This window comes from Styela clava, chromosome 14, assembly GCF_964204865.1.
Source record: "Styela clava chromosome 14, kaStyClav1.hap1.2, whole genome shotgun sequence".
Classification (NCBI taxonomy): domain Eukaryota; kingdom Metazoa; phylum Chordata; class Ascidiacea; order Stolidobranchia; family Styelidae; genus Styela; species Styela clava.
The window spans coordinates 11478233-11493870 of record NC_135263.1 but is presented as its reverse complement, the minus strand read 5'-3'; the positions used below and the strand labels follow the sequence as shown (position 1 = coordinate 11493870).

The 15638-nt window shown below is 33.5% G+C and overlaps 3 protein-coding genes across 4 annotated transcripts; 1 reads left to right on the top strand and 2 right to left on the bottom strand.

Annotated features, from left to right (window-relative positions):
- Positions 1-16: 16 nt before the first annotated feature.
- Positions 17-7028, bottom strand: LOC120340991 (xaa-Pro aminopeptidase 3-like). The gene is made up of 10 exons (XM_039409403.2): positions 6782-7028; positions 6599-6702; positions 5949-6062; positions 5132-5279; positions 4121-4247; positions 3643-3775; positions 2866-3128; positions 2063-2246; positions 1528-1648; positions 17-848 (listed from the first exon to the last, which is right to left on the bottom strand). The coding sequence occupies exons 1-10, from the start codon at positions 6912-6914 to the stop codon at positions 685-687; spliced, it is 1491 nt and encodes a 496-aa protein (XP_039265337.2). The 5' UTR covers positions 6915-7028; the 3' UTR covers positions 17-684.
- A 3809-nt stretch (positions 7029-10837) lies between these two features.
- Positions 10838-11860, top strand: LOC120341003 (peptidyl-prolyl cis-trans isomerase FKBP14-like). Its single transcript, XM_039409419.2, has one exon. It carries the CDS (start codon positions 10896-10898, stop codon positions 11532-11534), a length of 639 nt encoding a protein of 212 aa, XP_039265353.2. The 5' UTR covers positions 10838-10895; the 3' UTR covers positions 11535-11860.
- Positions 11674-14038, bottom strand: LOC120341011 (uncharacterized). Of its 2 annotated transcripts, none has more exons than XM_039409430.2 (5): positions 13767-14038; positions 13409-13445; positions 12995-13066; positions 12543-12697; positions 11674-12335 (listed from the first exon to the last, which is right to left on the bottom strand). In XM_039409430.2, the coding sequence occupies exons 1-5, from the start codon at positions 13830-13832 to the stop codon at positions 12309-12311; spliced, it is 357 nt and encodes a 118-aa protein (XP_039265364.1). In that variant the 5' UTR covers positions 13833-14038; the 3' UTR covers positions 11674-12308. The 2 variants fall into 2 exon arrangements, with proteins under 2 accessions (XP_039265364.1, XP_039265365.1); XM_039409431.2 differs by having other exon boundaries at positions 11674-12332; positions 13767-14034.
- Between the last annotated feature and the right edge of the window lie 1600 nt (positions 14039-15638).

Below are 15638 nucleotides of genomic sequence, written 5' to 3'. Positions count from 1 at the left end.
AGACCACAACTGTTTGTCAAAATTATTAGACTTTAATTCACTGGAATTAGGCAGAAAGATAGGTAAAATCAAAGAAAAATATGACAAAGCATGGTACCACAATGCTAATTTGGCAACAAAACACTACAACGAATCAATTCATTATAACAGACTCCATTTACTAGTTTAATCTCGGCCCCTCATAAAAACTGAATGAAGGGTTATAACTAGATAAATAATTTATCGAACAAACACATTTCCAAGCTTGTGGAAAGTATAAATTATTTTGAAAACAAACTGATCATGCACAAGAGTTTCAAGATACCTAAGTATTGTAGTACAAAATAGGACCTAAAAAGGTATCAAACAACTATACATCAATTTGCAACTGATTAATCACAATCATGAGCCATGTAGCAATCACAGACTCGAAATGGTAGGTTTACTCTAAACTCACAAGTAAAAGTGAAAATGTCTTTGCATCATACATTCACAAATTTTATGCCGATGATTGTTGTAAACTACTATGGAAGTCTTTGGTTAGACAAAATATTACAGAACAACACTTGCAAAGTTTGATGCATTGTTTTTCGAACCAATCAATACAGTAGTTTCAGTGTTGGAGTATTCTTGCAGCCAATACATGAGGAACCACTAACGCAAAGACAGAAAGAGAGGAGTAAGCAGTATGGCATACACATCCAGTTAACCTTTAGCCATAATTCGTTCAATATCTTCTACAGATTTTGGACATTTAGATGACAAAACAATTGGTTCTCCTTCCGTGATTAAAATATCGTCTTCAATTCTAATTCCTATTCCTCTGTATTTTGAATCAACTTTTTCGTTGTCTTCTCGAATATATAAGCCTGTGAAAGGATGATGTTAACATCAGTCAAAGCAGATGGTAATGTTGCAAACTAACATGTTATAAAAACAGAACAAATTCTAAATGAAAAAGAGATGTTACATCTGTAAATCATTTGCCAACTGGTCTCTGTTGCATGAGTAATGTTTTCAAATCTGGTGAGAGAATAATTGTTACACAAAACTAAATTCTCCTCACATGACACAATTATTAAAAGGAATCAGCAAATTTTATTGAAAAGTTTGTTTATGACATCACAACCAGGGCTGGGAGGTTGGTTCGTAATCGTTGTGGGCTTGTGGCTCCAGCTCTGGCTTCATAGTCAGTTTTTGGGTGTGACCACTAGTCCACTACCACAAAAGATCAGCCAAAATATAGCTTGTGGCAGTGGGACTCGAAACCTGTCTGTGATATAAGAATTTTAAATTGAACTTTTTACTATTAAATGTATGAAATTCAGATTTTTGAACAATAAATTATAATCTGTAACATCTAGCCTGACTGACAAGGTCAGACTTACACAAGCAGTTTAAACTACTTGATATAACAGTTTCGAATGTTCGGAAAGTGTACTTGCTGTCAATGCATACGACTCCATGAACATAAAGACAGATAGAAAGAGCAGTGTTTACATACATGCTAGTCCAACAAACCAATAAATTTATCTTTGAATAAAATACCTGGTTCAATGGTAATCACCATCCCTGGTAAGAATTTCATTGATCTATTAATATCCGGTGTATCATGAACATCCATACCTAACCAGTGACCAACATGGTGAGGACATAATTCTCTTACATGCTGAAGAATGTATAAAAAAGAAGATTATTAATATATTCAAAACAAAACTCCAAAGTCCATATCCTAGAAATCTATTTCGAGATTTAGTTTGATTTAGAATATCTAAATATTTAAAAGCAAAATGACAAATTTACCTCATAAATATAGAAAAAAAAATCTCAAGAAAAGAAAAATAACAATAGTATCACTCTTGAAAACATCTCTCTTTGAACTTGAATTATGTCAAAAATTGATTGAGAACGATTTTGTAAAGTGTAGTATGGTCAAAAAATAAGTGATAAAATTTTATTAACTTGTAATAATCTAACGGAATCATGAAAATATTTCCCAAATCACAATCACATAATCAGAACGTTCCATATAAAGACAATGATTGAAAAGATGACAAATCCAAATAATGTTTACGAAACGTACCTGCATTAGTTCGGTAGGTTTCAATTTTTCTTTAAAGACTCCAGTATCGTATAATTCCTTCCCGAGAGTCATTGTCATAACATTATAAATGTCATCAATTGATTGACCAATAGTACATAATCTTATACATATTTCTTGTACCCTGAGTACTGCTTCATATAATGTTCTCTGTACTTCTGTAAATCTATAGCAAGTAACATATAATATTTAGAATATACATATATGAACAATTCGATTTACAACTAAAAAATACATTTAAAACTAAGTAAAAAGCCCATGTACGCTGTAAGCTCACATGCTGTTAAAATTTAAATGGATGGAAAATATCAATGAATAAATAGCCAAACCTAAATAATACCAAATTATGAATACGTACACCTGGATTAAGCAATGAAACAAAGACAAGCAATTCTTGAGCAGGGTGGGAATACCAAGCTTCCTTTTGCAAAATGCTTGCATGATAATCTTGTATATAGTAATCATATAAGGGAATGAATTGGGTGGACCTGGTTTCTACGCATATAACATGCTTTGTTGCTTTTAAGTGGTTAAAGCTCTTATTACATTTACAACTGGGTACTAAAAATTGATACAATGCTCATTTGAAGAGACCTCATTATCAACCCATAATGATTATTATTTTTATTGGACATAATCCCAATGGTACAAGATTTCCTAAATTTTTCTCAAAGTCTGGTTTTATTAAACTCAAAGCTACCCCTCATATAATAGGGGTTTATTGTTTGAAACGAAGTGCTAGTTCAATGTCTTCTTAAAATTTAAGATCAATGCCACAAACTCACTTTCCATTAATTGGAAATGTCCTTGTTACATCTGAAACATAACCATGGTAACGAGCACCTGCATCCACTAATACTAATGAACCCTCCTCAATTATTTGATCATTGTCAACATAATGTAGGGTATTTGCCCTGTTTCCAGATGCAACAACAGGAGGAAAAGCAAGCATTTGAGCCCCATTCTTCTTGGCAACAAACTCTATTCTGGCATTTAATTCAATTTCATTCATACCTGGCTTGCAATAAGCCATTGTATCGGAGATTGCCTGAAAATTGGAAAGGAATTCTGAAACCGTATGTATATCTATATTAACAAACTGTTATGCAGAGTACAATTAGAAGAGATAAGACAAGAAATTGGTGATGTACATTTTTTTGAGGAAATTCAAATGGAAAAAGACGCATACAGAATATATATTTAATTATCATTCGTATTAGGATACCAGACTATTTCTCTGATAACACTAAAAAAAATTGAAATAGGCACTATAGGAAATTAATCTCCTCATATTTTGCAACACAGAAATTTATATACCTGATGTTTCAAAATCTTCAAATTTCATTACCAAATGTTTGGTTGCGGTTCAAATTTATAATCAAATATCATTCTTATACTAGATGTTTCACATTTTGTTCAGAACAAGGCTTCGGACAACCAATTATTTGTAGATTTTTTTTGTAATAAAAAACTGCAAAAGAACTGCATAAAATGGAAACCTGATATATAACATTATAATTTGTTAAGAATCTCAGCACCAGAACCATAATCCAAGTACATACTTCTGAAATAACATCACAAGATTTCAACATTAATGTACGTTCTTCCGAAGATTTGATATTCCTCTGCTCGTGTATGGGAGCTTCAACTTGGCGAATTTGGATACCTTTTTTGTGTGCTGTTTGCAAGAAACCCCTAAAACATAAAATGCTGATAATGAAAAAAGAAAATTATGAAAGCAAAATTTAACCAAATGATTGAATCGGTGCTATGGTCGACCTGTGACCAGATTAAAGAACTAACATTCAACTGTGGCCCATATATAGTGCTAAATTTTGGATAAAGAAAAAGATGATGGTTTTTCATAACCAGTTTAAATTCGTAGCTTAGTTTATGTGTCCGAGTACATTTGCGTATATGCTTGTGAATAGAATTATTAAGAGCACATATAAGAATAAACAATTCCATTGAATTCATACTTGTCATGGCAAGTTGTAAAAAATAACGATTATTCAATATAACAAGTCTATAATGTTGTACCTTACATGATTCAAATGCAGTTGTAAATTTGTCATCCTATGAAAATCAAACCAAATTGTATTTTGTTCAGAGATATGATTAGTCAAAAACTGTCCAAGGCTTTCTATTTCTTCTGTGTAATCAACACCTAGCAATTAAAATAGATACTTTGTCAAACAGCATAGAGATGATGAGGAATCATTTATATCAGGGTGGTCCAAACCATGGCCCGCCACCTCATTATCTGTGGCCTGCATTGCATTCAAAGTGAAAATATCGAAAAATCGCATTTCGTGTTGTTTCGTTATAAAATTAAAACGAAAAAAACTTATAACATTTTGTAACATCACTAATGTCACTGAATTGACTAGTGTTATGGCTTGCTGAGGCAACTAGCGAAGTTGAATAATGTGCTTGGTAGTCTAAATTGTTATCTGGCTTTATATCGTTTTGGTCGGGAATATTTGCTAACAATTTTGGCATCATGGAAAACTAAAAACCTAATGCGAATTCTATTAGCCTAAGTTGGCTATGCCTGATAACTAAATATTAATTAATGTAATGGCCTAACAATATAATTCATGCCGGGTGTTTTTTTTGCACTGTTCACCTATTCTTGGCACTATTGTGGCCCGCGAACAATGTAAAAATAATTTTGTGGCCCCCGGATCCGACAACCTTGGACCACCCTGATTTATATTATGCAAAGCTCATTCTATTTCAAAATATATTGTAAGTAAAAAAATTTGAAAATTTGAGTGCAATCCTTTTCTTGAGGGGCTAAATTTATTGCATTCGAGTGATTGTGATAACTCATGTACTTATCATTTATTGCAGAAGTAAAGAATATAATTTGAGATTTCAGGAGAGCTAAAGTATAATCCCATTGTTTTTCAGTATTGTGGCACTTCAGTTAGTTCTACTGTTTTCACAGTCTGAAATATTGGTATATCACAAATATCAGCCTTCAAAGTCGTTGTATTGAATGGTGCAATGAATCGAAATAAAATCCTTGGCAGATCATTTATGCACCTGTATGTTCGAGTGCTCCATCGGTTCCTGCTCTTATTCCATTCCAAAGTTCTTTTACTGGGTCACGTTTTTGAACAAATAAAGTAGACTTATGATTTGGATATTCACATCCGGGCATTGATTCCATAACTAAACAGCTATCTGGTTCCTTAAAAATAGATATTCGGTCAAAGCAGCTGCCAAACTGAATTGGGAGGTCATAATTCAGTTTAAAAAATGGATGAACTGATGTTAATAATCCTCTATCATTTTGGCCACTAGCAAGCAACAATTGGCATATATAAGTTTTGTTCAAGCAAAGTCCGGGGTCCTCAATTAAAAGAAATATAGTAGTAATAGAGGAGTCACTAATAGCTATACCAGCAGATGACACAAAATTTGTAACAGATCAAGTCAACACTGTCAAGGAAATAGCTTAAATGAAGTGAATTTCCCATAGTGAACGCTCTTGGAAAAAAACCTTTTAGCATGAAAAGTCAGATGTTCTACAGTGTGTGTGGATGAGAACTGGCTGCTAGCATTGAGAAATAACAAAAAGTTCATGAACAAATCTAGTCAGGAAAAATATACATGAAATAAACTAAGTAAAGCCACAGTTCCTCAACGGGAAAGATTTTGTAATCCTGATGCTAGTTTTAGGCCAATCACTCTTTCGAATTCAGGCAACAAGGTGCTTTTAAGAATAAAAATTCGCATAAATTCTATTATGATTTTTTATGATGTTCCATATATATAAAAATAACGTTGCTGGTTATTAAATCAACAAAAAATATGCACAACAGATTACATGCAACGAGAGGAGACACAAGTTGAATACCTGGAATCCTGTGAGGTAAGAGAAGTTTGTGTTCTGATGGAACTGGTATGGTATATCTTGACTCATATAATTGACTGGATTACCCAGAACAACTATAATATGTTTGTTGGAAATCTGAAATAACAACAACAGTCAATACACATCAAGACACAAGGAACGTAAATAGATTGAAGAGAGGCGTGGAGTGAGGCAGCTATTATAAAAGTTATGATTCATACATTTGGGTCATTCAAAAATGTCCGTTTTTAGAGGATTTCTAGTAACAATTTGCATATTTCTGTATTTCGACTTTATATTAAATGCACAATTTTTCTGCCTTGCAGGATGGTAGGTCCAAGACAAAAATGTTTATTGTATTTGCATATAAGTATATTCATTTTTTTAATTACACATATTTGTTCAACTTCTTTCTATTCTACCTGTATCAGAGTTAGAATTTTATCACAAGTGTCGCTACTCGATAACCAACAATGTTTTTTCGCGTCACCCTTCACCATAAAATGCCATTTTCATGTTTTTTTTCTAGTGTTTGTTTGCATCTAGTGTATGTTCATTTTGGTGAAAATAAACTACTGACTGACAGACTATATCAACTATTTTATTACAGTTCAGGTATGATTTTCCTTATGTAGGCAATAGTTAGACCTTACTTTATCTTGTTGAGGTGTGGTAACTTTTTCATTGCATATTAATTCAATAAGATTGTGTCTTCGAGTTCTATAGTTTTCTTTTGTCAATCCTGGAGTAACTTCATCTGTCATGCAAAATAAAATTCATTCACCAACAGGAAAAATACCCAGAAATGTCACAACAAAAAAACATAGTCGTCATACCCGTTTTCATCAAGAAAGGATGACTGTATGCTGTCGGCTGCCCAAGACATCTTTGAACCGATTGCTGATTTGCAACTGTTGCGAATGTCTTCACTCCATGGCCGCAGATGTTTAGAAAGTGTTTCATTTTCATAGTGTAGTATGACAGGTATTGTACATTTAAGAACTTTTTTTATATGAATTATCACAGTTAGTAACTATCACCTGGCACCAGCAAAAAATTTCTGAAATATTATAATGTTTTCTAGTTTTAAACAAAGAAATATGCATAACGTTTAGTATGGACTGTCATATTAATAAGGAAAGACATGCAGAACAGAAAAAGCACGCGTGCCGACTTCTAGGTTTCTCTCGCGATATTTGATGAAGCGCTTTCGCGACGAATCGGAGCCGAAAAAGCGAAAAGTGTGATTACTCGACGCCAAGACGTCTTCAAGATGCCGCAATATGAGAGCGGAAGCGAAGTTACATAATAAACCAACGTAACCTCGTATTCGGTAAAGCGATTGAGACGGCATAAACACAACAAAACAACAAAATTTCTCGCGGACCGGCAAAAAAGCTCCGCGGACCGGGGGTTGGGAACCACTGGGCTAGATGAGTGGTTCTCTACTAGTGTTCCACCGTAAATATATACTACTACGGTTCCACGAAGTGACGAAAGCCTTTCGCTGTTTCGGGTGTTCCTCCACAGAATGATGTTTCACTTTTTTCTGATTAGCATATTTTATGATATAAAAAAAAAAATTAAGAATCAAATATCACGCATTTCACGAATCTGTTGCTTGATAATTAGAATCAACTGTGAGAGTTCTGCAAAAGATTATGATAAAGTGTTGCGCAGTTCAAAAAAAGGTTGAAAATCACTGGGCCAGATCATAGCAATTAGCAAAATCTGAAAACAGGCTCGAGTCCACCTTTTTTTTGCGCATTTTCGCCCATCCCAAACATAAGACATCTGTACACAAATTCTAAACTACTAACCGTATTGATTAACTATTTCATGCCCAAAGAAGATACCCAAATCGAATTGCCAACAGCTCAATTACCCTCTCCATAAAAATGAAATTTCCAGCGCACAATTTATCGAATTTAAGAGCAACAATATAAAAAAAAAATACGATTTCTAAAACATATTCTCAACCGTTCTTTATCTTAAACAAGACTATTTATCTGCTCGCTCAGAAGTTAATTCTAACCGTTACATTCCACAAAAATGAAAATATGTTAGGATAGATTGTTCCTTGGTCAACATGTTCTTCTTCTCCCCATTATTATTAAAGTTATTTTAGCTGGGTATAACCAGTGGCGGTACTCGCTACAGTTTTATTCAATCTTTTGGACCTGGCTGTGTTGTTTGGATTTTGGACATACAGATATTTTACTGATGAATCATGTTTTCATAAGAATGCGTATTTTGATTTCTCGAAGTTATATATATGAAAGCACAATGTACAATTTCTCATGATCGGGAAATCCACGAAAAACTTTTTAATGTACAAAGTTTTTCAATTTTCCGTTTTATATCTCAAATGTTTGGGACTTCATGAGTTATGCACGTTCTCACTAGCTCTAGTTAGTACATGAAAATCTGTTCGAACCTCATTACTATTAGTGGTCACTTGCAACTTAATACAAATATATATATGTCGGAATCACAATTGTCAAAAATGCAACGCAAAGTGTGAAATGTATATATGTGATTGTCTTCATTTATTTTCTGTACGTGAAAAATACTGTAGTGAGACTTCAATTGAATCGATACTCATGTTAACTGTTCTTCGTAATTGAATGTGTTCGACCTCCAAACTCTCTCGCGATCCATACTCGCCAACTTAATTACTTCTAATTTCCGAAGTAACCATCGTTACACAGAACTTGAATAAAACAACATATATATGGCTATTTGTCATAAAATTTGATGAATTTCACGAATATTGCAGTTTTAAAATGAGTATTTGGAGTGGGCTGAAGCAATTCTAGAAGATCTGAAAATCGTTTTGGTTTTCGCCTACGTTCAGAAATATGTTGTAAAGTAATTTGAGTAGAATAACTTTAACCGCCGACGCATGTCATGTATTCGAAACTCATTCAGAATAAATTTTAATGTGTCACTTCCTTGTGAGTTCCATTATGTATGTCTGGAGAAGTCTGGCCTTGGTCAGACGAAACGTTACAGAAATATATTTGTGTTAGTGAGCAGCAAGACTCCTGAATCACTTAGGATAGTTATCTTTACTATACTCTCATGCTACAGCATCCTTGCAGTATATGCATACGGATCCACCGGCACAAAAACATAGAAGAAGGATAAGTAGTTAGTCTCGCAGAAATCAAATAATCAGCACAAATAGTTATTCCTGGATTTAAAAGCTCAATCAGAAACACGCCCTCATTTTTTTTATTATTTTTTTTTTATTATAATAGCTTAATACATATTTTTTTGCTGTTTTAACTTATATGTTAGGAAGAGTAAAAAATAAATCACTTTGTATTTGATTCGAAATAAATTTCAATAATACATATACTGACTTCTGATACACATAAAATTGGTCATCTCAGTACGGGAATCCCAGTGCCTAAACTATCTTACAAGATGTGTATTGATTTTTGAATATCACAAAACATCCCACATTTGATATCTTGCAATACAGACTCAGAACAATATCCACACGAGAATTATATATATATATATATGCGTGGTGTATTTGTTTTGAGGGTTTAGAGAAATGCATATTTAAAACATACTAGAAAACACCATGTAGTTAATATCGAAATGGTATTGTCCATTTTGAAAACTGCGTACGTTATGACGCCAGTGAAGCCAGTTAGCGAGGAATAAAATTAAAGAAAACATTTAAAGAGGTATAATTATTGCATGCACATAAAATTATGTTCATTTAATCGAATACGGATAATGGAATAATAGTGGTCACTTGCAACTTAACTCTTGAGAAGTTAATTTGGCTCGATTCATTGATGAGCCATCGCTATGCCGTTTTGATCAAACATTCATAAAAAGAATTAAACACATGTCAAAGTATTGTCGAAACTAAGATATTATGCAATGGGAAACAAATCAAAGACAAAAAATACAAATACATTTTTCTCACTCGCAATTGTTAAAAATGCGAAACAAATTGTGAAATGTATATATATATGTGATATTATAGAGATTGTCTTCATTTATTTTCTGTACGTGAAAAATACTATGAAGACACTTCAATTGAAGACGGTGTAATCGATACTCATGTTTACTGTTGTTCGCAATTGAATGTGTTCAAACTCCAAACTTTAACCCCCTCGCGATCCATACTCGCCAATTTATTTAAGTAACCATTTATTAAGTAACCATTGTTACACAGAACTTGAATGAAACAACATAATGGTATATGCCATAATATTTGATGAAGTTTACGAATTTTGCAGTTTTAAAATGAGTATTTGGAGTGGGCTGAAGCAATTCTAGAGTTTCCAACAACTGTTTCGGTTTCCGCCTACATTCAGAAATATTTTTATTGTAAGTACTTTGAGTAGAATAACATTAACCGCCGACGCATGCCATGTATTCAAAACACATTCAAAATAAATTTCAATGTGCCACTTCCCTATGAGTTCTATGTGCTACGAAAACGAAACTGACCTAGAATATCGAGTCGTGAAATAGATTAAACATTATTGTTTAATTATACGCACAACCAGTTTGAATCAAATATAAATCAATTATTGTTTAATTATACGCACAACCAGTTTGAATCAAATATAAATCAATCCCATTAACTCGATAAACGCCGACAATGATTGTTATACTATGTATATACTTTAGTTTTTACATATTACACAGTGCAGTGGTTGACGGCGATTGAACCTATGCGACGCTTGCTAAACAAGCCTATGTTGATCATTTGGTTCAAATCGATCGTGTTTGTGCGATTCCCAAGCGAGATTTTTGGGTCACACGCTCTGCGGGCGAGAGCAAAAACATTAAATCCGCCAGACAGAAAAAAGAAACTCATTTCGCACTTCAACGCTTTTGCGTTGTTGCCCTAGTTTCACGTCATCTGTCTGCGAATCGCTGCTGTCGGCAATAAGTGAATGAGGGTGCCTTTGTGAGATGGATATGGGTAATACACCAGTTTGGATTTTAACTTGTGTGCTAACTTTGTATGTAGGCGTTACTTGTGGATCTCTTCAGTTTAAGGTTGAAGTATTACAAAAGCCGGATCAATGCGAAAGGCTTAGCAAATATGGCGACCAAGTTTTCGTTCACTTCAATGGAACAAAGTTTGACACTGGTGAACTTTTCGACAAAAGCCACCCCGATAAGCCGTTCAGATTTCAGTTAGGAATTGGCGAAGTTATTGAAGGCTTCGAAGAAGGTCTTATTGACATGTGTCCTGGAGAGAAACGAAGGCTAACAGTGCCTCCTAATATGGCATATGGCGTGGATGGAGGCAGCGTGCCCCAAATGCCTGGTGGCACCATAATTTTCGAAGTTGAATTAGTCCACGCAGAGCAGGGACCTCGTCATCCCGATGTATTCAAAGAAATGGATTTGGATGCCGACAAACATCTTTCAAAGTTTGAATTTGTTCACTACTTGCGCATGGAGGTAGAGAAGGCTAAAGGCCACACAATGTCGTCAGCGGAAGAGATGAAACTTACGAACGATATTTTCGAACTGGAAGATTTCAACAAAGATGGATTTATCTCAATATGGGAATTTAGCGGCAACAAGCACGACGAGTTTTAATACCAGTATCTGACGTGAACGGATTTATGTTATAGTCACTTGTTAATTTGTATATTAATTTAATATGTTATAGTCACTTGTGATTTCATATATTATTAAAGAAATTTTGCTATGTGGAATTGACAAAAGGCTGGCTACGATTTGACTAAATAAAATCCTGGATATAAACGCTCAGTGAAAAACACGTCTTCGATTTTTCATTTTTTTTTTATTATTGTAATAACTTAATAGATATATATTTGCTGTTTGCTAACTTATATGTTAGGAAAAAGTAAAAAATTAATCACATCGTATCTGATTCGAAATAAATTTTGATAATATACTGACTTCTGATACACATAAAATTGGTCAACTCAGTACCGGAGTCCCAGTGCCAAAATTATCTTACAAGTTGTCACAAAACATTCCACATTTTATACAATTTATACATTTTATGCAACTTGCAATACAGAATCAGAACAAAGTCCACCCAAGAATTATATATACATATATGCGTGGCGTATTTGTCTTGAGCAATGCATGTTTAAAAAACATCCTAGAAAACAACAAACACCATGTAGTTAATTAATTTCGAGACGGCATCGTCCACTTTGAAAACTGCGGTACGTTATGACGTTGATAAAGCCACTTAGCGAGGAATAAAAATGAGGAAAATATATGTAGGGGTATAAATATTGCATTCACATAAAATTATGTTCATTTAATTAAATACGGATAATGAAAATTAGTAAAATTCATCTATTTTTTGTTAACAATCATTTGTCACGTCAATGATCAGGTCTGAGCAGTAGTTGTTGTCTGCTGAAAAAAAGACATGAATAATCTCTATGACACGAATAGCACTTTTGTTTGTCGATTCCATAGATCAATACCCTTGCGCTTTTATAATAATTATACGAAGATTTATCTGAACTGCAGCATCTATATCAAACGATACTTAACCCAAGGCTGCATTCCCACTTTTTACTTATTCAATAGAAAATATGTTTGTCAAAATATATCCCATACCGTTGCAACATACGGCGGTGCAGGGTTATAAGGTTGAGATGTCGTGAAGACGGCGGTAGTTGGAACCTGAACGGGAACCGCATTTCTTCTTCGTCGGCACCACCATCCAACTACGGCACATATTGCCAGCAGAAAAAAGACGATAAGACTAACCCCTGTTAAATAAAAATGATTCGTATAACTATGACAACAGATTAAAAAAAAAAGTATTGGGTTGATGCGAAGTTGGTGCTTCCAGATACAGGGTTATATATTACCCATTAGAAATTCCGTTTGTTTGTTGTTATCGATGCACAAATAACACTTGGAAAGCCTTATTCAAATTCAAAATCAACCATCACTGAGCGACCAACTATATCAATTAATAACATTTAATGTTTATATACGAGTTGCTGCAAAATATGGATTGTTTAAAAGCGTAGTCACTGTTTGGCCAATATATAACATCTTACACCACAGAGATCCTCCAGACGTTCCAGTGTTGTATGTGCAGCAATAGACTCCGCCCCTGCAGCAGTATCCGGCTAAAAATAGAGTACTTTTTACATAAGCGTAGCCGTAGAATATCGTAAAGTGGAACTTTATTAATACTTTGTACGACGAACACATTAGAGATTCATCCAAGCGGAGGTTCTTCAAAAGAAGCAGAAAGAGTATGGGGAAGCGGTTAGCACTATGGGTGTAGAGTGTACACATAGCTAGCACTTCATTGATAGATTCTACAAAAATCACAAATTGGCTCTCTGAAATCCGATTTTTTTTTATAAATCCGAATCATTAATATATTTAAAAATTGAGTGCATTTGAATGTATGATTTGAAATTAGCAAAAATGCAGGATTTTCTGGCATTTAATTTCGTACTCACTGTTACAGTAATATCCTCCGCCACAACTTTCATACGCCTATGGAGAAAATTAAAAAATTAGTTCTTTTTAAGCCATAACCAATCCAGTCGTGTGAGCATTTGGCTACTCCTGTGATACCGCTCGCTATATGATCATGAATACAAGCATGTTGGAACAGAACAAGACAGGTGTATGGCAATAAAAATGTTTCTTTTTCGCTTCAACATAGTGTTGTATCATAGTGTGGTAACTTTCACTAAGAGTTTCGTGAAAAAATAAATTTTTTTGTTTTCTTAGAATAAGTCATTAACAATGTGTGATTGAACTGAAATCTAGTATTTTTTTAACGTTATTTATTATTGTACAAAAGCAAGGTACCTGGCAATAGTTCAACAAAGTTGATACCGAGACAATGAAACGAAGATAAATCATGTTCAAATCCATGCGACAATGTCAAGTTGTCGTCTATACGCTGTATAAAATAAATTATTACCACTATTTGTGTCAAATAATATTATTTACCAAGATTCCAATGTTGGATATTGAAAATCTTAATAAATTACACACGGTAATGCCTTACTCTTATTAAAATTCAATTTGGTGTATATAATTCCCTAAACTAAAGTCTTTAAAAGTTGGTCTATCTAAATGGGGAGAGGCCAATGCAGAGCTATATAACCATATCTTAGAATAATATACAATTATTTGAAAATTAATTTTTAATTAAGAAAATATTATTATGTCAAAATTCAAAACACCATTAAGATATGATCCAATATCTATTGAGTTAGTCACGAACAAATCTGATGACATCATCACGGAAGATGACTGAATCATACGACAACGCTATTTTCCTGCAGGATCTATTAGCATATTAGTTATTAGAAAAAACAATGTACAAAATTAGTAAAGTAACTGAAATTTTTATGTTAATGAAACTTTTAATCTAAGCGTCTATTTTTATTTGATAGAATTTTGCTAGATTTGCAATACTATCGCTGCTCCATTAAAAAGTCTTTAATAGCAGCGTCTACATGGAACTAACATTTGTATGCAATGTAGTTTTCGTCACAACGATCACTTTCGAAAAGTGTATGGATGATATGTAGACCGTCATTGTTTATAAATGACAATAAATGTTACAGCAAGCAAAAAAATATATTGGGAATCATTTTGTTGACAATTCACTTCAATAGGATTTTTTTCTACTTGGTATCAATGTTTTTTTCTATATATATATATATTTCAATAATTTAACATGATTCTTCGGGGTTATAATTTAAATGAGTGTTCTATTCGACTGGGAGCGACTATCATAAGATGCATTTTTCAGCACTAACTCGATATATTGACAACTACAGTAAACATAATATTAAGGATATGGTCAATGAAGAAATTTTGAAGGATGAGCTACACATGAAATGCCGAATTTTTCAGTTTATCAACGATTCACGAATTTTGGAAAATTAATCAGAAAATAACTAATTTTTTTTCGTCACGATTAAACCGAGAACTTAGTTACGTGAAATTAATTAGCTTATGAATGTCAATTTAGTTTTGGTATTGAACTATTTTGTGGTATTGGGCATTTACATGTAATGTACTACCATTAATCTAAATAGTTTCATTAACTTTTGACTTTCCAGTTGCCGACGGTAACAGTATAACAGTATATAAGTATTATCTCCATCCAGATGAGGGCCCGTAACCCTGAGCAAATTCTTATAACTAATTGAACAAGTGTGATATTTTTCGTTAATAAATCTTTTGGAGGTTTGGTAAATGCCCAAAGAGATGCGTGTTATTTCGAGAGCATGGGACGACTTCAACTTTTCGTCCTAACAAGATTGGATTGGATAGAATATGGAGTATAGAGGTTGCGAACAATGAAAAATTTTGTTACCAATTCATCAAAATTACTGTACACAACGTGAACACTGTAGAAAATAACGTCTTATGAATTACACTTCTTCCTGGGTATGATAACATTGATGACAAGTGAAGTCTGTTGAATAATCACGGTAATGATTTCATTCCATTTTCGGTATTGATTACTTGTACTACAATCAATTTCTAGCATGTCTGTCAGCAATATATGGTAATTAAATTGACTTACTTTTTCTGCACACTTAAGTTATCAAGTACTCGAGTACAACCACTGATGAGAGGAATTCGGGAATGAACTGTTGGTGAGGTGTGCTTACATAGAAGTAAAATATCAACTTGACACAAAGTTCATGGCAAATGATT

What these genes read in the sequence shown, in the direction of transcription:
- LOC120340991 (XM_039409403.2), bottom strand. Translation starts at nt 6,914, where the DNA reads ATGAAAATGAAACACTTTCTAAACATCTGCGGCCATGGAGTGAAGACA. An exon ending in CTTGTGATGTTATTTCAGAA is followed by an intron (nt 3,129 to 3,642) that starts GTATGTACTTGG and finishes TCCAATTTTCAG; the next exon opens with GCAATCTCCGATACAATGGC. An exon ending in AACCTACCGAACTAATGCAG is followed by an intron (nt 1,649 to 2,062) that starts GTACGTTTCGTA and finishes TACATTCTTCAG; the next exon opens with CATGTAAGAGAATTATGTCC.
- LOC120341003 (XM_039409419.2), top strand. Translation starts at nt 10,896, where the DNA reads ATGGATATGGGTAATACACCAGTTTGGATTTTAACTTGTGTGCTAACT.
- LOC120341011 (XM_039409430.2), bottom strand. Translation starts at nt 13,832, where the DNA reads ATGGATTTGAACATGATTTATCTTCGTTTCATTGTCTCGGTATCAACT. An exon ending in CTTTGTTGAACTATTGCCAG is followed by an intron (nt 13,446 to 13,766) that starts GTACCTTGCTTT and finishes TTTTCTCCATAG; the next exon opens with GCGTATGAAAGTTGTGGCGG. An exon ending in CACCGCCGTATGTTGCAACG is followed by an intron (nt 12,336 to 12,542) that starts GTATGGGATATA and finishes TCTTTTTTTCAG; the next exon opens with CAGACAACAACTACTGCTCA.